This window comes from Diadema setosum, chromosome 9 (genome assembly GCF_964275005.1).
Source record: "Diadema setosum chromosome 9, eeDiaSeto1, whole genome shotgun sequence".
NCBI lineage: Eukaryota > Metazoa > Echinodermata > Echinoidea > Diadematoida > Diadematidae > Diadema > Diadema setosum.
In genome coordinates, this window is record NC_092693.1 from 28110876 (window position 1) to 28133101 (window position 22226).

General features: G+C 38.0%; 1 protein-coding gene across 1 annotated transcript; it reads left to right on the top strand.

The window, feature by feature from the left end:
- Positions 1 to 242: 242 nt before the first annotated feature.
- On the top strand, positions 243 to 16707 carry LOC140232562 (uncharacterized protein KIAA0513-like). The gene is made up of 9 exons (XM_072312656.1): positions 243 to 364; positions 3167 to 3215; positions 3677 to 3795; positions 6439 to 6515; positions 7990 to 8073; positions 12837 to 12906; positions 13635 to 13715; positions 14167 to 14342; positions 16547 to 16707. The coding sequence occupies exons 1-9, from the start codon at positions 243 to 245 to the stop codon at positions 16705 to 16707; spliced, it is 939 nt and encodes a 312-aa protein (XP_072168757.1).
- Positions 16708 to 22226: the final 5519 nt, after the last annotated feature.

Sequence of the window (22226 nt, forward strand, 5' to 3'; positions counted from 1 at the left end):
ATATCTAAGCACCAGACTGGCACATTCTGAATTTATGGCCAGCATTATGGGGAGAACTCAGTCACTCTGAGGCGGACGGAGATATATGGACTGCTCACTTGCCTATGTGGAGAGGGTACTTTCAGTGCGTTGCCCATATAGACAGAGCTCCCTGGGGTGAAGCAGCGAAGCGTACCGAAGTCAATGCTGGCATACTTTATTTTTGGCATGAGTGAAAGTTAACAACGACAGCATCAACAAAGATGGATTCTGGTGCAGAAAGAAGACAACTCAATGGGGATAAAGGCCAAGGAATTTCAGAGGGCATTGACCAAGGCTGTAAGGAATTTATTGAAGGCCTTGTAGAAAAGATTTTCAATAATAGGTGAGTATTTTTAAAATGTTTTTGTATCCTTGGATGACATGCAAACCTGTTTCAGCTATGGCAAACAATATCATCCAGAGTGGACTTGACTCATGCAACTTTAACTAATTCTAAGCAAACTCAACTCATGTACCATTTTTATGGTGGTGATAACTCAGATTCCTGTGCCATGTTGATTCCGCATGCTGATAACTTTAAATGTAAACATTTACTGGTACTACATGTACACTGTTGTCATTGATTCTAAAATGAATGCAGGATCATCAGAATACATACCAGCATTTTCACTGCTTTTGTAGCAATTCAGCACAAAATTTTCTAGCATACATGCAGTACCCCTTGCAGTAGAGGAATATTCTGAACATAGTCTGGCTTGGTTGTAAATGCTGGCAATAGTGTGTGGCATAAAGCCTGCAGGTTGTGTAACTTGCCTTATAAATGATCATAATCATCATCTTGTTGCACAAGTACATTGTACATGGACATGAAAAATAGAGAATGATGATAATTTCCAGGTTGTATTAGAGATCAACATAATTCTGTTGTTGGGTTAAAGCCTGTACAATTTGTTGTACATTGTACAGTACTTCAGAATTTGTAAGTTGTAATGGACTTGACCTACACTACACATATAAAGTTCATATAGTTTGTCATAATAGTCAATTTAAGATTCTCACTTTCTGTCCTGTACATCTATTCTGTACACAGTAAAGCAAGTAAATGCATCAAAATCATTAAAAAAGACAGTAGCACAATTATGCAGTCCTGAATGAAAATCATTCTTCTACCAGTTAGGGTTCCTGGGGTAAAACTGAGGGTTACACTGAGTTGTGCTGTAATTATGATCTCATTCTATTGCAAAATTTGACTCTTATGGTAATTCATAAAAACTGTAGCTCTGTCTCTACAGTCTGCTGCTGTTAGAGACTGTATCACTGGTACATACAGTGTATATTTTGTAGTACAGGTTTATCATCATTTTAAGTGGACATATTAATGACATGCTGGATGTGGCACACAACATTTCACGAGTCTAACAATGATCATTGAAGGACAATGGGCACTCCACTTTTTGCATAGTTATTTGCTAGATGATGTATGGCTCATTGTTGACTCAGTTTAGTTTGCAGTCTTACGTAGCAACACACGTTCACTGCTATAAAGTGATGGTGTAGTGAATTGAATAAGTGCAGGAAATACGAATCTGCAAATAGTGAGCGAGAAAGAGATAGGTACTGCACTGTAGATGCCATATTATTTTGTGAATCTGAATTTATAAGACAACTTTGCTAGTGGTTGAATTTTCGATTGGAAATGCATACACGGTCAGTTACATGGCATGCACTCATGCGACCACCACATTTTAGGCCAGGCGTCTGTGTGCATCCGCTGCCTGCCCATGTTGCATGTAAACACAAATACTGGACATCACTCCATCATACTTGGTAATCATGTGACTGGAAGGTGATATTTTGGCAGGTTGTAAGATTTGGATTGGTATGTTGATAAACAAATTGATGCTGCTTGTAAATAACTACTAGGTGGAAACTATGGAAGATAGATAACGATGGATCAATATAGTGTACATACAAGGCTGACTGTGAGTACAAGATGTGTGTGTGTGTACAAATGTACAGTATGTGTGTGTCAGTGTGTGTGTATGTTATACACTACAGAGAGAGAGAGAGAGAGATGGAGGGTGACAAGTCCTACATTATAGACTAAAGGAAAAGATGCATACAATGTCCACACTGTATCACATGTATACCGAAGGCTGGTAATGCTTTGCTGCTTACATTTGTACTTCGTACATTATGGCCACCGCCATAAAGTTCGCCCACTTTCATTTTAAATACTTGAAGAGAAAGAAGGGCAGGTCATGCTGTCTCTCCCTCCCACTCTCTCCAAGGCTGAGTGCTGAAGGCATGAAGCAATGACGTAGAAACGCATTCACCAGACCCAGATCACCTACTATTGTCAAGGATCTGACATTTAATGCCCAGTGAGGTGCGAAATCCTATCAAAGCATCATATACCATCATATACCATAGAGACACGCAGCCTGTAGGCATTCTCCTGCTTAAGACACACCCACATACATGTAAAGCTGAAAAACAAAAGATGGATTTTTATTCTTCAGCAGCATCCTGATACCAGGAAGTAATGAGACAATGTAATTAGCATCTCATAAAGTTTTATTAATTACTCAATCAAATGCCAACAGTTTCAAGGGATGTCCCATGTATCACAGGAAATAATGTCATAGTGGAAATAGTTTTTCTGTCACTCGCATGATTGATTCATATCCATTTTGTACCATATCATATTAACGCATTGAACCACATGAGTACCGGTACTTTAGTGAATCGTTGTAATTGTAATTGTCTTTATAAAAGTAGTTACCATTGTGCAGTGCACTTAGTATAATAAAGCAATTTGAGATATTCCACTGCAAAGTGTATTGAGATTGATGATAATCTTTGAACTTCTACATCACAAGGTTATTTGTTTCTGTGAATGTACTACATGTACATGTATATGAGCAGATTGGTTGGTACTAGATAGGTTGGTACCGTGGTTCTTTAGGTCTTGGAAAAGATGCGGGTACAGTGTAAGGTTGCAATCAGAGAAATTCAACCCACTATTTCCGGGACCATAATTTATATTAATTGCTGTTCAACAAGGAATATTGGGCTGCTCTTTAATAGATCAAAATGTGAGTTAAATCTTTAAAAGAAAAAAAAAAACATACAAACAAACAAAATTCTGCCATTTCTACCCTCTCTTCTTTCTCTGATACAGCTCAGCTATTGTACAAGAAGACAATGCAGAATTTGGTGTCTACTCAAGGGTAAGTCAGTTCATGATATACATGTAACTTGTAGACATTGTTCTAGGTGATAAGAAATTGGAAACAAAACTTCACCATGATATTATGATTTTCAGTTTCACAAAGGAAATTATGGTAAAATGTCTACTGTTTGCTTGCATTGGCCATATCTGCCTGATTTCTTATACTTTTGCATTATACTTTAATATGTTTGTTGGTTGTTTGAGTATTCACTTGTATTGTCCCCTGCAAATGTTTAATAAATAACAATGATAATGATGATGAAAATAACATTTCATAAATTAACAGTGGCCTTACGCATCATTTGCTATGTAAAAATTAGATTTAATAACATATTCAGCAGTTTGATATGATACACTCTCATAATTTTCCATGAGCTTTATTATTTTGTTGTTTTGTGGCTATGAGTATTTCTCATTCAATTTTCTAAAAAAACAAAAAACAAAAAACAAAATCCTTAGACACCAGAGGGAAGGCTCCTATTCTCAAGGTTGGTGGATTCCCGTCGTGTCAACTCAAAGCGAGTCTCTGAGCAGACATTCTACCGACTTGTCCAGTTCTTTGCTGTCTGTTTATTTGAGTGAGTATGATGATATTGATGTAATAATTACCAGCATCTGTCAGATATTGAAATACATTGTACAATGTCTGAGATGGAAGTATACTGGAAGAGGTTTTGATTTGTTTGTTTGTTTGCTTGTTTGTTTTTTAAACAGAGAACTGTAATATGATCCCAGAGTGGCAGAGAGGGTGATATTTTTCAGAACATTTTTCTTCTGGAGTGAATGTCAGTCATGTTTATTATCCTTAACTATCATCAATGATGTGAGACACAATAAGCAGCAGTGGGGATTGTATGGTATTGCAGCTCACTTCTGCAGGGTAGTATAACACCAAAGTATGAAATTGACTTTTAATATACACAGAATATTTTAATCATTCAATGGCTGTGTTTGGTACATAATCTGTGAAAATGACAGCAGAGCATGGTTTGTGATAACACTACCTCAGATATGAATACTGGTAATGCAGTGATGGTGACGACAGATTTCAAGATGAATATGGAATGTGTTACATTACCGTTTGAGATCACACATTGATCATGATATATAAAACAAAAAACCAAGCAAACAAGCAAACAGACAAACATGATTGACTGACAGCATAGGCCTACTGGCTGATGTGCACAATCCTGGGCCCCATTTCATAAAAGATGTTACAAGATAACACTCTTGCTTGAATGGCAACTGACAATAGCAACAGCCAATCAGGAAGCTGGATTCTTGTCGTTGTCATGACAATTGCCGTTATAGCAAGAGTTGCTATCATATCAACTCTTTATGAAATGGGGCTCTGATGTACTCATTTAGATTTTTGGACAAAGTCTGGAGAAGATCAGGCTAAAATGTCAAGGCCTGAATGCTGAAATTTCACTGGTATTTGATACTTCATCATTTTATGGCATATTCACAGCCATTAGATACTTCATCATTTTATGGCATATCCTCTGTTATTAGATACTTCATCATTTTATGGCATTGATGTACATATGCATAGGAGAGAGCAATTCACGACCAGTATTCAATATAGTGCTAGTTGACAGAGTTCAAAATGTGGGTAGAAGTAAATGTATATTATTTTGACCTTTATGTGATAGCATCAAAGATAGTAAAAGGGTTCGTACAGTTTTGGTTGAGACCTAATTTCAGGTTTCTAACATTTTTTGATGAGATGAGAAACCTCTTATGAAATATGAAAGAGCATGTAATTCTATGAGGAATTCAATGTTTATTTGATGAAAATTGGTTTTAAAATCAGCTGAGATATCCAAAAATGAGCGATTCTAATAAAGTGTGGAATACGATCACTTTGTTTTACTTTGATTTTGGATGTTTCAGCCATTCCAAACCCGTTTTTCATCAAATAAACTTTGAATTCTTCTTAAAATAGTATGCTCTGTACTATATCGTAAGTGTTTTCTTGGTATCTCGCAAAAAGTTAAAAGCCCAATTCTCATCTCCACCAATACTGTACTATCCCTTTAATGGTTTATTGAAAATTTGTGAAAGAGATGAGCACAGTATCTATCGGGTGGCAATTACCTGATCAGACCTAAAATGTCAACATTGCCTTCTGAAATATATTAGTGAAATATTATTGCTTTTTGCATGAACTCAATACAGCTGTACACTTCGCATAATTTTCACTAAAATAAAAGAAAAGAAAAAGTGCAGCACCTCTTTTCTCCTTTGCTGATATGTACAGTGTATTTCCTTTTGGCCAAAGCTAACCAGGGACACAGGATACCTGTATATAGTCAACAGCTTTTGTGAGAAGTGTCTAGTACCTACACATGTAGGTTGCTCTACTGAGTGTCTGGCAATAGGGAATGATCGATTAGGTTCCCTAGCATTTAGTTTTAAGTTTTGTCATCTTGTTTACATACCAGATAGATCATCAGTGATGGCCATATGGTCTTCAAGCATGATGCCTACCCTGGTGCTTTGAAAAAGAGGTCGTGAAAAAAAAAAAGAAAACATAGAAATCTTTTCTATTCCTAAAGGGTGATTTCGTGTGAAAATTTCAGAGAAATTGAGTCACATTCACTAATTGCTGATTTCCAGATATGCAAACTACTTGGAAGAACATGCCAGTGATGTTTGAGGAAAACTAGACAATCTGTTCAAAACTTATGAATTTGTTATATGTCATTTTTATGGTGCTAGAGACACAATATGGGAATGATATAAAGAAAATAGTGTTGAAAGATACTTTCACACACTTTATTATTATTTCTTTTAAATGAAAAGTGCACATTCCATTGTTATGGACATATGTAAGCATAACATCTTTCTCCCTGCATTTGAAAGGAGGCAACTCAAGTGCTTTTTGATCATGCTAGAAAAACATGACAATATATGAAATTCTCTCACAGTTTTTTTTTTTTTTATATCATTCCACTACTGTGACACCACAAATTGTTGTAGCCTTCTTTTCCCATGATGAAGTCACACATGGACACAAATCTTAACAATTTGAAACTTTTGAGTGGATTGCCCAGTTTTCCTTCAACGTCAATAATGTGTTAGTATACATGTATTTCTGCAATCTCTGAATCTTCAGATAATGCATTTTTGGTCCCCCTTTGATTCAGCATAGAGGAGCATTCAGACATTCTTCACTTTATCTCTCTCTCTCTCTCTCTCTCTCTCATATGTGGCAGATGTAATGAAGCCGATGATTACATACCAGCCAAGCACCTCATGAACATGTGTTTCACTTTCTACCACTACTCCGAAGGTGAGTATGGCATAGTGCGTGGTAAATGAGGTTTTACTATCATGCCTGCATGTGTCCACTCAAACCAATGGTTCCTGTCCTATGTACCATCTCGGTTTAAATTGAAAGGGTTAGTTGGCCTATGTGATCACTTGTGCATGTTGGGGCAGTCTGGTTGAAAATGACCTTTATTTGTAACAGCTTCAATCATATATTTTACACCCATGGCAAATTTTTGTTTTTCTTTGTGTACATTGGCATGACATTGTCGTTTTGGGGCATGAGGAAGAGTTATAGTTCTGGGCCCCGTTGCTAGAAACTTTGCATTTAAACGCAACTTGCAACTGATTGCCTCTGGCCAATCAAAATCATTGTTGCATGCATGTCTTCTTAATAGGGCAGACCCTGAGCCAATCAGAATGGTTGTTTCAAAATTAGCAATTATTTGCAATTGATTGCAACTTTCTTGCAACGGGGCCCAGGTGTATGTATACATGCTTTTGCCCCTGAATTACAAGGAGTAATTGACAATCATGTGTGAGGAATGGGAGAAAAACTCATTGGTTGAATTCCTTTTCTTTTGCTTGTATTATACTTGCAAGAACTGGGCTTCAGGCATCATTGCATATCCTTTCTGCACTTGCTTTATTAAGCCAGTAGGTTTCATTTCTCTTTTCTTTAAAGATATAATCTTTCATCTGAATCCAGGATGATAGGAAAATAGACAGGAAAATAGAATACTTGAATATACAGCATTATTGATATTCAAGCACAATGAGTAGCATAATAAAGGATACATCACCCTTTTGAGGTACGTATTATCATTCTTTTGAGAAATGTGAAATTTATAATGCCAGAGCAGATTTTGTAAAATCTGCTCATTTGCTTTCCGCTTTAGATATGTAGACAAATTGCCTTGAAGTGAGATAAATAATTTTGAGCATTGCTAAATCTTTCTTTCATTGCAGATTTGTAAAAAAAAAAAAAAAAAAAAAAATGCAGAAAAAAAAGAAGAAGAGCAGTAACTACATGTACTTGAATGCTACTTTTCAGGTAGTCATACATATTTGTGTACATTGTAGTGTACGCGTGAGATGATGTCTTGCTTGTAGCTTTCTGTAGTCACTGATAAAATATGTAATAGGCATGCCTGACTGTAAAAGCTAGTTACTTGTTTGAAGTAGAGTAGTTTTATGCATTTTGCAATATCTGTATGTATATCACACCTTTATCACATTAAAAGATTAATTAGATTAAAAAAGATAGGAAAGATCTCTATGCCTTATTATCATTTTTGTCTAAATGTTTTTGTTGTTTTTGGGGTTTGGTGAAGGATTTTTTTTTCTCCCATTTATAGTAAATCATCTCTGTCATTCCTCTATTTGCATCTTTCATTCACTCCATTTGTCTCTTGTGAGCTCCGTCTTCCTTCTGTGTCTGTTTCATGTCCCCTTGATCGCTTCTTTCTGACTGTCCTTCATCTTCCGGAAAACAGAGGAAGAAGATAGGACGGCTGACAAAGCACCAAGCCCTGCAGATGAGGCAGAAACCAGTAATGGTTCAGCTAACGACGGATCGGGTACGGTATAAATGGACTTGTTGCCTAGCACAATTGTCTCTATACCTGATCCCCAGTGAGCTTTTGATGATAATGGTCATAATCACTTATCCTTAAAGGGAAGGTAAACCCAAAGAGCAATGTGGATTGAGTGAAAGCAGCAACATTAGTAGAACACATCAGTGAAAGTTTGAGAAAAATCGGACAATCGATGCAAAAGTTATGAATTTTTAAAGATTTGGTGTTGGAACCGCTGGATGAGGAGACTACTAGAGGATATGACGTATGAGTGGACAACAATACAAAGAAAATATAAAGGATATTCAACAAAAATTCACTTTTCTAGAATTATGAAAGAGCAGTGGACCAACTGCTTTCAGAAAGCAGGGGGAATAATTGCTACCCTTAACATATGTCAATATCAAGTTGATGGAATTTGTAATTTTCATGAAAAATGGATTTTTGTAGTATTTTCTTTATATTTTCTTGATATTGTAGTCCACTCATACGTCATAACCTCTAGTAGTTCCCTCATCCAGCAGTTCCAACACCAAAACTTTAAAAATTCATAACTTTTGCATCGATTGTCCGATTTTCTTCAAACTTTCACTGATGTGTTCTACTAATGTTGCTGCTTTCACTCAATCCACATTGTTCTTGGGGTTTATCTTCCCTTTAATAACTCTAATACTTTCGAGAGTATAAAAAAACAGCATGCAGGCAAGTTTTGCTTCATACCCATTTATTTGTATGCATACCATTGTTGCATTTATAATGTTCTTCTATGAACCTTAATAGTGGTCATTCAAGAGAGAAGAAAGAACACAATGGCTATCAGTGAGAAGTTTAATAGATGTAGAAGTCTGCTGCATGTAGAATGACACTGCTAAACATACATAAATTGCAGTTTTCTGTGCAAATGAAATCAAGGTAAGTGTTTATCAGCCAAACCCAGGAACAGTCAGGCAATTTAGGCCATTCTAAAACACAAGTGCTGCAAATCTGAAACTTGTAAAGATTTACTCTGCTACGCACACTTTATCAAAATGATTTGGTAATTATCTTACCAAACTTATCCATAGTATTTCAATTATATGTTATGCTGTTGAAAATAGCTCTTCTCTACCCTGCCAAAATTTGCTGCGTGAAGTTATGGCATGTGGGAACTCTCAAGTAAGATAGTCGTGCTGATTAAAATATGTGCCCTGAAACAGAAAGTGTCTGAAAGTGTCAGATGTTATATTATCAAAACCTGGGAATCCTTATACAGTAGCTACCAAATTTACATTTGTTAGCTATCAAATTCTTATGTTAAGTAGCTGTACAGAAAAAAAAAATCGGGCAATTTGTTATTTATTTATTTTTAATCTTATAGCCATGCATGCCTTTTTTATCATGGTTTTGAGTCCGCAAGTTTTAAAATCTCACCATATGTGTGAATGCCCCAAAGGAGAGTTACACTTTACATCAAGGAAGTGAAATCCATAAGTCACTGTTGCAGTATATGAATGAAACACTGCAGTGGCAAGCATTGAAGAATAGATCTTTCAGTATCAGTAACGCTTGCTTTTTGTTTTTGTTTTGAATTTTGATATTCTAGACTTCCTTCCTCATTAAAGTAACATGGCACCGAGTTGTGATTAGTTCTTAGGTGTAAACCAGTGCACTGTGTTACACGACACTACAGGGAAATACGAGTAATTAGTAGCCTATTTTCCATGTTGAAAATATTGAGCAAAAAAAAAAAGAAAAAAAAAAGTAGAGCAAAGTACCGCTATATCTTTTTTATTTTGATGGGGGGGGGGGGGATGGAGCATTTCACAGGCATTTTACCATGAACATTGGCAGACTTTTCAGGGTATTCAGGTATTTGTGTTTTTAGATGTACTGTATATCATGACAGGCAGTGCTTCGTGACCCAAGATGCATTGCATATATTGTGACACAACTACAAATGTGCTTCATAGAAAAGTCTTCGGTTCATTTGTTACTTGGTTTACTACTGTCATTAAAGTTTCCCAAAATGGTTAACAGGTATGACATGCAATCAAATGTTGAATAATACACGTGCAGACAGAAAGCAAGTGCTATTAACTCTTAAGTGCCCTACAAGTTTCTAGCCATGCCAAATTGAAATAGAAGCTTACCAGCATAAATACCAGAAGGAGATTCCAAGGGAAAATGCCTTTGAAAGGAATGAGGAGTTAGATGAGAAGGAGAAACCCTTTAGAATATGAATTATGAGTGGAGTCATAGTCACGCCTAACTTTGGCATGGGATGAGGTGTATGCACCACTGTGAACAAGATTATTACTCTTTAGCATATTATATATATATATATATATATATATATATATATGAAGTTATTAATAAACTGTATACGACATATATTTAGTGCAGACCTGCTAAGTCTCCTTGATTCTAGGAGTCTCCCTGAAAATGTCAAAATCTGTTCATGTCTGAATAAGAGAATATTAGAATCTCCCTGATTTGGGAATTATTTTTGCCCATTGAAATGCATGTAACACACAGATATCTCCCTGATTTGGATGTGGGAATGTTGGCAGACCTGTTAGTGAGTCTAATTTTTCGTGAATCGGGACTTCCCGACAGTTTCGTGAGTGGTTAAATTTGTGATCGTGGAGTAGAGTACTGAATGGAGAAATGTATGCGTGCAGGTCACATTCATGTCATGATCAGAGTCAACTCTTTCGCGTGTCTTTAAATTCAGGAAAATAAAAACCTCGTGAAATATTCGGCATATACAATAGATGAATGTAATGCAATATTATACGAATAATTTATAAGTTGTGAGTGCATAGGGCACGAATATCGCACGAGGCGCGAGATGAGCCACTGGTCTATTCAACAAGGCGCGTAGCGCCGCGTTGAATAGACCAGTGGCGAATCTCGCGCCGAGTGCGGTATTACGTGCCCCAATGCACGAACAAAATCATAAATTATTCGTTTTATACAACACCTTGTCCACAATCACAATACAAAATTAGTGACCGCCAACTCAGGAAGGCCCAAAAATAAATGTAACAATTAGGCAGAGAATTGTAAACCACCCTGTGTACTGCTATCAAACACTCGTCATGATTCGACCACACAGTCACAGGAATCACGAACTCCGCAGGGTCTATACCCATTCTACGCTAACGTTAGATCGAGTTTAGGCCTAACTGTTTAGGTCGATCTGAGATGTCGGTAGATCTAGTAGTAGGTCTAGACTTTGTCTATTTCCGAAAATGATTTTGTATAAAAACACAGAAAAATAATCAAATTACGGTTTCTCAACTTGAAATGAAGTCTTGATGTTGGGATCACTGTGGTCCACGTAGCAGATCAGAGTCAAAAGTAAAAACACAGCAGTACCGCTAGGTGTATACAGGCCGCGATACATGCAACTAGCTAGGTAAAGTAACTGCGCGTACACGTTAACGTTGCAGTACTCCGCCGCGTCTGGTCTGTGAGACTTACCGGCAGCGCAGCGCAGCCGGCCAGCACGTACACTGTACAATGTAGTTTGCTGGCGCTTTGCTACGGGTGTGAGCCACAGAACTCTGTGAGCGGCCATGCATTAGTAGCCCCCCGCGAAGCCGTGCTATAGTACCTTCGAGCCGTGCTATAGGCCCATGCCAGGGGCCTATTGTATGGCTGTCACTCTCAATGAGTTTGATAGGTATTTTCTATTGAATGTCATGTGACATGTTCTTGGCCAATCACAATTCGACATCATTCTGAGGTGTTGTATAAAATGTAATGTGACGTGATGTGACGTGACGTGACGTGGTATTATACAAATAGTGCATGCTCTATTATGCACTATACTGGATTATAGCACAACAAATTCGAAATTATCCCGAGTGCCATTTTGTTTCACCGAAGGCCGCAGGCCAAGATGAAACAGAACTGCATGAGGTATAATTTAGCATTTGGAGTTCTATAGTCTAGTACTGATGATCAATAGAATATGCACTAATTGTTATAGTAAATGGACCCCTCAATATGTACATATACATGAATACATAATACATATTGTATGTTGTATATCTACAAACACATACTCTATATACATTTACAGTGGGATATGCAGGTGCTTAATCATGTCATGACTAATATTGTGAACTGGTAGTGTGCACTAACAGACCATTCTGACACTGTCACTGATCTGTCATTGCATGGGGTATATAAGCACATAACAAGCTAACATTAATCTGAGTCAGCTTTGTATTTTGTGTTTTGATGGCTTGTTATTTCAGTCGTATGAGGTGGGCGTGTCCCATTTCATTTTACAGAGCAAAAACTGGTCAAACACGTCTATAGGACTGACATTTGTCTTGGTGAAAATATGATGTGGCAACAGTGTTTCAAAGTAGATAAAATTATATGAATTTTAGACAAGTCATATAGCATCAGGTGAAGCAAATGATAAATGTAGCAGTACCCAGAATACCATGGTACTGGATGTTACAGTATTCATAAACTCTGATTTCTGTGTCTTGCTGCTAGTACAGAACTAGGTACAACAAATCTGCACATTTATCACAAATTCATCTGTTATACACACCCCTCTTATAACTTATAGAGGCTGTATACATTTATTATCCAATCTTGTCACATGATCAGTTCGTCCACTCACAGCAAGAAAGGCCTCTGTTGCCATCAGAGTGTGGTAATAGGGACCTTCCCTGTGAGATAGTGATGTGCTGCTCTCTCCTTCAGACATAGTGTTTATTTCCTTAATCACATGTTGTTATTACATCACGATGATTTGACAGAAGCAGCGCCACCAGAGGAGATCAAGGTGAAAAGCTTCCTCTACACACATCTCAAGGAGCAGCCAATTTGGTGAGATATGTCAAAGCATTTCACTGTCGTCTGCCTTTGATACTCTCCTGTGAAGCTTTAAAGCAGTGGTCATGACAATGCCCTAAGTTTCTTCTTCTGTATTTGTGCAGCTTGTCAAAGTTGTGTTTCAGTCATGACTCTAGGCTACTGGATTTATTTATTTATTTATTTTTTTGGAAACAGTGGCAACCATGATGCATCCATCTTAAACTGTACAATGCAATTTTTTTTTTTTTTTATTGGGGGGGGGGGGGGGCAAAGTGGCAGTTACTCTTTATTGAGATATGTCCTTCTGCCAGAGTTCATTGTGGCTGCAATGGACGAAGGTTGTAGCTATAATTCTAGATATGCTCTTTGCCAAAGTCATATTTCTTTGCATGAGGATTCTTCATGGTATAAGTTGGGTACCGGTAAGCCTCTTGGCAGAATGGAATCACTCTCGAGGAGAATGCTTTAATTAAGTCAAAATAATGTAATTTACAGCAAATTGCTTTCAGATAGTATTTGTGATTCGGTGCATGATGATATATGAACCTCTCTTAAAACAAAACACTATTTTTTCCATTCTATCAGCTGTCATATCTCCAATATTCTACAGCAGTGTGGCTTGACTAGAACTGGATGAGACAATAATTCATGTTATTGAGAGGATTAATGAATTCAATATTATTGACCATGTTAGAGTAGACTTAAATTCAGACTCTTGTGTCTTTCTTCTCATTCTGAAGGAAATCCAAGCGGTTCTGGAATGCATCATTCTTTGAGTCTGTCCACCATGAAAGGGAGCAGCAATCACCAGATGGAAGGAGGTAAGCTTCCAGTCACTGACAAGACCTGGCAAATTTTTCTTCTCTTCATGATTTCTGTCAATTTATTTCTGTTAAGCTAAAATTGTTGATATTATAACCCTTTGCTCTTTGTGCACAGAATTTTTTTTTGTGACAACTGTAATATAGTAATTTGTGAACTGCAAACTGTAATTTGACAACTACAAAATAGCAGATTAAATTAGTCTTGAAAAGCCATGTCTTGTTGGTTGTTCTTCTTCTTGTTTATTATAAGTAGTACAGTGCACTCCCGTTATAACGAACACGATTATAGCAAAATTCTGGTTACAGAGAAGTAAAAATTCAGGCCGCAACATTATCCACTCTATGTATTTTTATTGATTATTTGTTCGGTTATGACAGAATTTTAATGTAACAAAAAACAAACAAACAAACAAACTTTACTCCTATTTTTTGGTTGCCAATCTGCCAGAGGTCACTGGAGGCACATGAGTTCAGAGGAGCAGGAGCTGGCTGAGATCATGGAAGAGAACATCACCTTTGGCCAGCTGGCTACTTTCCTGCACAACATGATGGCTCTGGGCCTCAGCCAGCAGTTCTGCACCAGCTTCCTGGAGAAGATGGGCACCATTGGCAACATAACAGCAGGTGGGTGGTTCTACTATAACTATAACTTGATATAGTTTTCAGATAACTATTTGTGGTAAAGTACAAGTCCATTGATCCACTGCCTTTTTGTGACAGTGAGTACAATATATCATGTATGTACATTGTACATATGCAGGTAACTATCCATTCATACAATGGACAGTCATTAAAGATAAAAAGGAAATAGGATGAATTTGGAATATGTATCTGAGTTAAAGTGCACAAACTCATGATGTGTACGTATCAAAAATGCTAGTAATTCCTACTTTCTTACATGATTCCGAGCAAATTTCACTGAAATTCATTTATTTTGTTTATAGCTTGTTTTGACTTCCCAAGCAAGTGCAATATGGTTGGGAATTGAACACTGATTTATTTCTGGTAAATGAAAACCTGCATGCATATAATTGATGTGCATGAAATAGGGGTCAATGCATGTGGCACACTGCACTTTCAGATTTTATCAAGTTTAGCTTGTTAGCTGCGAGTCACATTGATAAAAAGCATGGTGTGAACGTAACATGATGTTGGGAGCTAATTTGCCTATCATCAATGATAGTGTGCCTGAAAAAACATGCCTGACATTTTTATACCCCCGCCAAACGAAGTTTGAAGGGGGTATATAGGAATCAGCGGACGGTCGCGCGGTCGGGCGGTCGGGCGGTCAGTCCGTTGCAAATCTTGCGTCGCGAACTACTTCCTCAGTTTTCAACCGATTCCCATAAAACTTGGCACAGATGTGTGCCTTGGGTTGTAGATGTGCAAGATGTATTTTTTGACAGTACCCAAAAGTATGTTGCCATGGTAACGGCATATTATGGGCAAAAATGGGTACAAATCTTGCGTCGCGAACTCCTCCAACAGTTTTTGATCAATTTTTATGAAATTAGGTACAGATGTTCATCTGAATATGTTAATGTGCAAGACACATATTTCCGCAGTGGCAAAAGTGCGTTGCCATGGTAACGGCATGTTGTTGGTAAAATATAGGGCAAAATGCTTCATGGCAAAACTGCTTCATCAGTGTTCTTCCAATTCTCATGGAATTCATATTGAATGTTTGTCTTAGGATATAGGTCAGCATGACACATTTCTTGACAGTGACAAAAAGTATGTTGCCATGGTAACAGCTCACATATTATGAGCCAAAATGATGGAAAATTTTGTGTTGCAAACTACTTCCTCAGTTTTTGCCCAATTTCCATGAAACTTGGTACAGATGTGTGCCTTTGGTTGTAGATGTGCAAGATGCATTTTTCGACAGTACCCGAAAGTACGTTGCCATGGTAACGGCATATTAATGGCAGAAGATCAAGGAAAGATCTTGCGGATTAACTACTTCCTCAGTTTTTTGACCAAAGCTTATGAAATGTTGTTTTGACCAAAGCTTATGAAATGTTGTTTGGCGGGGGTATAACCAGTCGCTGTAGCGACATTTCTACTTCTGTTTGTCTTTGGCAGCTTGTCAATTTCACATATCGTCGCTGGGGTGATAAGACCTTGTATCTGCAATTTTGGTGAAAATGACTTTTTTGCATTTATGGTCAAATAATCGGTTAAGTGATGTCCTGTCCGAATCCTAGCTGTCTTACCCCAAAAATAAAGCCACCATGGCACGTCAAAGGAACGGCTGTCCCATTCGGCATAGTGCTTTGACCGCCATGTTTTTTGGCTCTCCTGAACATTTGACATTTTGTAGATACGAGGTCTTGTCGCCCCAGCGACGATATGTTTGTCGTCTACTTCATGGAATAAGGTTCAAAGTGTGCTAGATTTCATTCTCTACACTCACTCTGCCTGCAAATTTTACAGGAGCCTAGCACAGGCACAAGGCTAGCTGATGCCCTGTTTACTAATTTTTTTTTCTCTCCCAACATTGAAAAAGTGTTTTGTTATTTACAAGATTTAATGATAGACACCAGAATGAACATGCCATCAAGCTTAATGGTTTTCAAAACTGCCATGTATTAATTTTTTTCCCCAAAGAAGTAATGACTGTTGTATTATCATGAGACTTTTCTTGTGGATTGCTTCTACAAACGTTTTCAAATTGACCTAACAAGGTAAGATGATGACATTACTTTCCTGACTGATGAGAGAGAGAAGTTTCAATGCTTTGGATGACTCTTCTAAACTTTTAGATTCTGTAACCACTCATCTCACGTCAAATTCACCTTTTTCTATTCTGATACCAACCCCACCAGACCAGCATGAGATGCTGATGGCCAACATCACGGCCCACTTCAAGTCAAGCAAAGAACCACGGCGATGGTCGGTGAGCTCCTTGGGTACTCCCATCAAGCAGCGGCTCACCAACCTCATGAAACTACCCAAGCCACGGAAAAGCAGTAGTGACACAGAATGAAGGATCTGCGTTACGGAGGAGAGGTAGAGTCTGGAGAACAGGACAGTCTGCAGGGGTGAATAGGCAAAGTTAAGCCCCTAACGTGTATGTACTCCCTCCCCCTATAGAATACTAAAGTGTGATGTCATAGCCATTCATTGCCATGGAAACTGGTTCCAAACAACCTCACCTGGCCCGAGTGTTTATGCGTGCACCTGGTTCCAATCCAAGCTGTAACAAAAGACTGTGACATCATCACTTCACTACTCCATAACTCCTTTCAGTAGAAGAAAGCTGTGTTCGTGAAGCAGAGAATATGAGGTCCTCTCCAACATACTACTCCCATCTCTAGGTCACAGACACTCACATACTGTCTCCTATTGGTTGGTGCTGGTATCCAGTTTGCTGATCAAAGTTACGTCATCTGAGTGGGTCAGTAACTAGCATCAGGAGGAAATCCTTGAGAACATTGAAAAAAAAGAACAACCTCACCGAGATGAGATATTGGAAAAGGTACCACAGCTCATCATAGTGACACTATAGTGACAGTAATGATCCATTTAACCCGTTGAGGACGAGTCCCGAGTATACTCGGGCAGTAGTCTATGGGAAATGCGTGTTGTAGCAAAATCAGTCCTTCCTCAACGGGTTAAGGAAAAACAAGCTTGCCATGTAGACATTTGTGCATCTGTTTCTTTTAAATAGAGAATTATTATACTCCATTCATTAAATCAATCTATTTGAATTCACCCAGAATCATTGAAACACTTTGTGCAGTCAAGGTCAGTAATCTTTCAATGCAGTTTCTGATTCAGATTTATTTAGAGAGTGATTGTTCCATATGTGGGACAACTGACATGAAACATATGTCATATGCCACTGACAACTGACATGAAACATATGTCATATGCCACTCTAGTCGTATTTATTAGTCTATCATACTTGTATTTATTACCTCCTTCAGACAGAAACAAGGAAAACACTCCAGCAGTCTTTAGCTAATGATTCATGTTAAAGCATGGAGGATTTCTTTTTCTGTTCTATTGATTTAGGGGAAATATGTGAGGAATAGATTTTTTTTTTTTTTAATGAATGATTGCAAACACATATCTCCTTCGCAGTACAGTGGCAACTACAAAATCATATACAACACAGTGTATCACACTGAACCTAATGACTCCTCATTTCATTCACTCTTTACTCATTGAAATGGGATACATATGGTTTTCTCCTAGATAATGCTGTAGGTTTTACAGTAAAAGAATTTTTCTCGTATGTACTGTGTCATATTAAACGAAGGATACAAGGAGATATGTATTACACTATTTATTGGTGTATATCTCTATCAGATATCAAGGTGTATTACTGTAGCTATCACATTGACTGAACAAAACTCCATTGTTCTAGAGCCTACATCTTAGTTCAACGCTTGGACAATCATATATTCAATTTTGCTGCACACTCAGTAGTGACTATTGCAGAAAAGTGCTGTTGTGCCTAGTTTCCTTGAACCAGTGAAACGGTTATAAAAGAGATAATCTTTTAATTATTAGGGTACATTTAACTTCACTATTGCTGTATATGTAGAAGCTCGCAAAAAGTTTAGAACTGAGAGAATATACACAGATATGAAATTGCTAAGGTGAATAAACAAACATCACTCAGTTGAATGCTTGTTCTAAACCAATGAATGGTTTTTAGAAGCTATTAAACTGAACATTCCAAAGTTAAAGTCTTTAATTGTTTTTCTAAGCTCTTCACTTGCTGAGCATTATTAGAACATACAAGCAGAAAAAAGCAACATAAATGTCTGACATGGTAAATTCTCATCTACATTCATTTCACAGTCATGAGGAAGTACAGTGTATCCAAGATAGCAAAAATTATCAAGAGGATGTAATATCACATGGTGACTTGTAGCTGTCTGTTATTACTCAGGCATGCAAACAACTATTTCATCATCTTTTGATAAAGTTAAGACACTACTTTTAATGCAGTTATAGAGACATCTCATTCTGCTGCTGCTGCTGGCCATCTCTAAGTTATATACCTATAGTGGGTAGTATAGTTAACTCTGGGGTTGTTACTGGTAATAGTGAATGTGCTGCATTCAGTTTTATGCAAGGTAAACCAAACCAGCTGATGGAAAATCCAGGACTGCTCCCCTGTAAGGGTGGTATGTAGACTGTTTGTGCAACATGCTTTTGGTTGGATTCTTCGTCACACCTGATGTTGCTGTTTGTTCCTCTTTCAGGTCTTTCATTTGTTTTCCAAGTTCATCCCTGAATGGGCATTTTGTAACAGGTGTAGTAGGCTTGCAACGGTGAGAAAAATTGGTGACCATGTCTGGTTTGATAAGCTCTTTTCTCAAAGAATTAAGTTCAGAGTTAACATTGCACAGCAATGCCAGTGCATCATGCTGTGTGTCAGTCAGCCGAGTTGATAGAAAGGACTGGAGCCCTTTTGTCAAAGACTTTTGCACATGTTGTAGCTTGGAATCTCTGCTGCAAGCATGTTGAAGCAGATTCTCTCAAGTCAGGCCATTCATCTTTGGTGTGGCGAAGTAGGCACAAGTGCTATTAGGGGCTTGATACTTCGACACAGTTTCCTCCAGCACTTTTTCCTCTAGCGGATGGCTGATGAGGTAGGTGGTTGAGCTTGCTATGTCTTGATTGACTGGTTGTCCAATATCACCAGGCCTTGCAGACTTCACTGCAAAGTCGGGAATATCTTGTTGGTCTGCTGCGGGTCAGTTCCAAATTTGCCTTCTTCCTTGCCTTTGCCTTAGATTTGTGTGTTATGTGTGTGTGACTCCCATCACTGCTTAGAATCTGTTTCCATAGGAACAGACTGCCTACCATAGTGCTCCTCATCGTAAACCACAAAGCACTGTTGGTTGCAGGGCTGGAATTATCACATGGATCACTTTGCTGAGAAGACTTTCTGACTTGCTGAGTCAGTCCTGCACATCTGAGTTCAAGGAATTCTGGGCCATCTTTGGGTCCTGTGCCACAACAGATTGGGGTCTTTTACCCGCAGTGTTCTTTTCCAATTTCATGGATTTCTTTTCTTTTCTCGGCTTTTCTTTCTTGTCTACTGGAACCATCGCAGATCCGCTTTGGTTCCTCTTGCACTGTGACTCCTGCTGTGCCAGACTTAGCCCGATGATGCAGCTGTTGTGGTTCCTCCACAATGTAGCCACCTTGTGGCCCTATGGAATGAGGCAGAAAAAGAACTGTGCTTGCAACATTTGTTAAAAGCACAACGGTGATTATAGCTCAATCCAAGAGAATTGCAGAGAATTGTATTCCACCACTACTAGGTCTAAGACTTATTTGTACCATGAAAATGCAGTATATAGTGGATATATTGACTGCAATAAGGAAGTTACTTCTTAACACGCAAAAGTGATATGACTGCACATGTGCAAAGCGTGTCTCTTTTGAAGACTCCAAAAGGAATATGTCACATGGTGACTGTCTTTGATATCACACAGGCATTCAAACAACTCTTTCATCATCTCTTAACAAAGTTAAAACACTGCTTCTTATGCAGTTATAGAGACATCTCATTCTGTTGCTGCAGGCTCCCTCTGGGTGATGTGTAGTGGGTTGTGTATTCAATTGTGGAACTAGGCTGTTACTGGTAATAGTGAATGTGCTGCATGCAGTTTTATGCAAGATGAACCAAACCAGCTGATGGGAAATCAAGGACAATCACCTATTTATGATGTCCCTACTTGAGACTTGCATATCCAGGCTTAAATTTAGTTGTGCGAATCGAGTAATTGCACTTTTTGTCCATAAATGCAAAAATATCACTTTGTGTGCTCTTTGTAAAATACTAAGTGCTAAAAAGTTGAAAGTACCAATATTGGCAGATATGTTACCCTTTTGTGTTTCTGATCCCAAAGCTCTGAAGTATTTAAAGAAAAGCCGTGTAATAAGTGGCCCTGCATATTATATAGTTGTGTGTCTCAGCCAGCATATAAAGCATGCAGTAATATGACAAGCCATTTGGGCAGAAAGTAAAGTGATAGAATGCTACTGGTGGAGGAGCTGAAGTAGTAAGCAACTCATGAGACTCTTGTTTGTTTCAACTTAATTCTGACTGGCCATTAAATACCATTAGACAACTGGTTGACTTCCCCTTTACATTACAAATACTACTATCACACCATAAGCCTGAATGTGCTTCAAACCTGTGCTGAAATGGGCGATATTTACAGGTATTGTTACATGGACTGTATCGTAGCATCAAATTTCTCACTCTGCTGAACTCGCACAGAAGTGCAAACATTTAGATATTTTGTGGCGATATCAAAATGTGCATAGACACGCCATCATCTGTGGAATTATGAAACAGGTGAAGTTCACTGAAATGGCTTAGTGCAAAAAAAAAGAAAAAAAAAAAGGAGAAAAAAATGGCAGAAATTTACCCTCATTGCAGTGTTGAATGGCCTTAAGAGGAACACCAGACTGTAGCCCAAGCTAGGGGCACTATTGTTTGAGGTGAGAATGAGGGTACATCGGTATGCGGGCACAAGAATTTTGGTATTCCCCTAAAATGGCCAGTCAATATTGATATTATTATCATATTGGCATATTGAATGATACATCCTTCCAAATTTCTGCCAATTCTTCATTGTGTAGTACACAGTAGTGCAAACTCACCAAAGTGTGTTTGGTACTGTACATGCATAGTAGTGTCACTAAAGTCATGTCACAAGACCACATACATTCGCACAACTCTGACGTCTCTTTCGCGGCTTGCGCTGTTTAGTAGCGATAGTTGAGAAGTTGCCATCTCATCAACCTGATAACTTCAATGATGTGGCCCATTTGTGAGTCTATAAAGGATTAAATATGAAACATGGCCTGCTGTTATTGCCCAGTGTGATAATGGGAAAATGGTTTTTGGTTTTTTTTTCCCCAAAGGATAATTTGTTATGGTAAAATGCATATATGTAATGTGTGTCATCAGAGAAAGGAATGTTCCTAGTCAGTCAAAATATGCCGTCATATTTTGCCACCAAGATACTTCATATCTTTGCAATTCGTTGTATATTCAACCAGAATTGATTATTGTGTGCAACTTGAACATAGTACACTTCCAGAGGTAGAGTAATACTGTATGCAGTATTTGTTTGTTTGTTACATGCTAGTGACTGCTGCCAGATGCACAAATTGGATATGGAGTTTCTGGCACGTGGTAATAAAGAACGATGTAGCTTTATAACTTAGAAAGTGAAATTTAGATGTTACACATGGTCTAAACTGAATCTATCAAAAACAAGCACATTCATTAGATACGCAACTCGGAAAACTGAACTCATCTCTACTTTGTTGCATACAGAGAACTCAGATTAGATGACAGAAGAGAGAAATGCATGACTTGCCCGACTTGCCACTTCCCACAAAGTGACTTACATGTATAACAATTTTGTCACATACTGTGCAGAAGCTACACAAGTAAATCATAGATATTTTCCATAGTATGCAGAATATTTATTAAATTGTTTATCAGGAGATGTGTGCTGG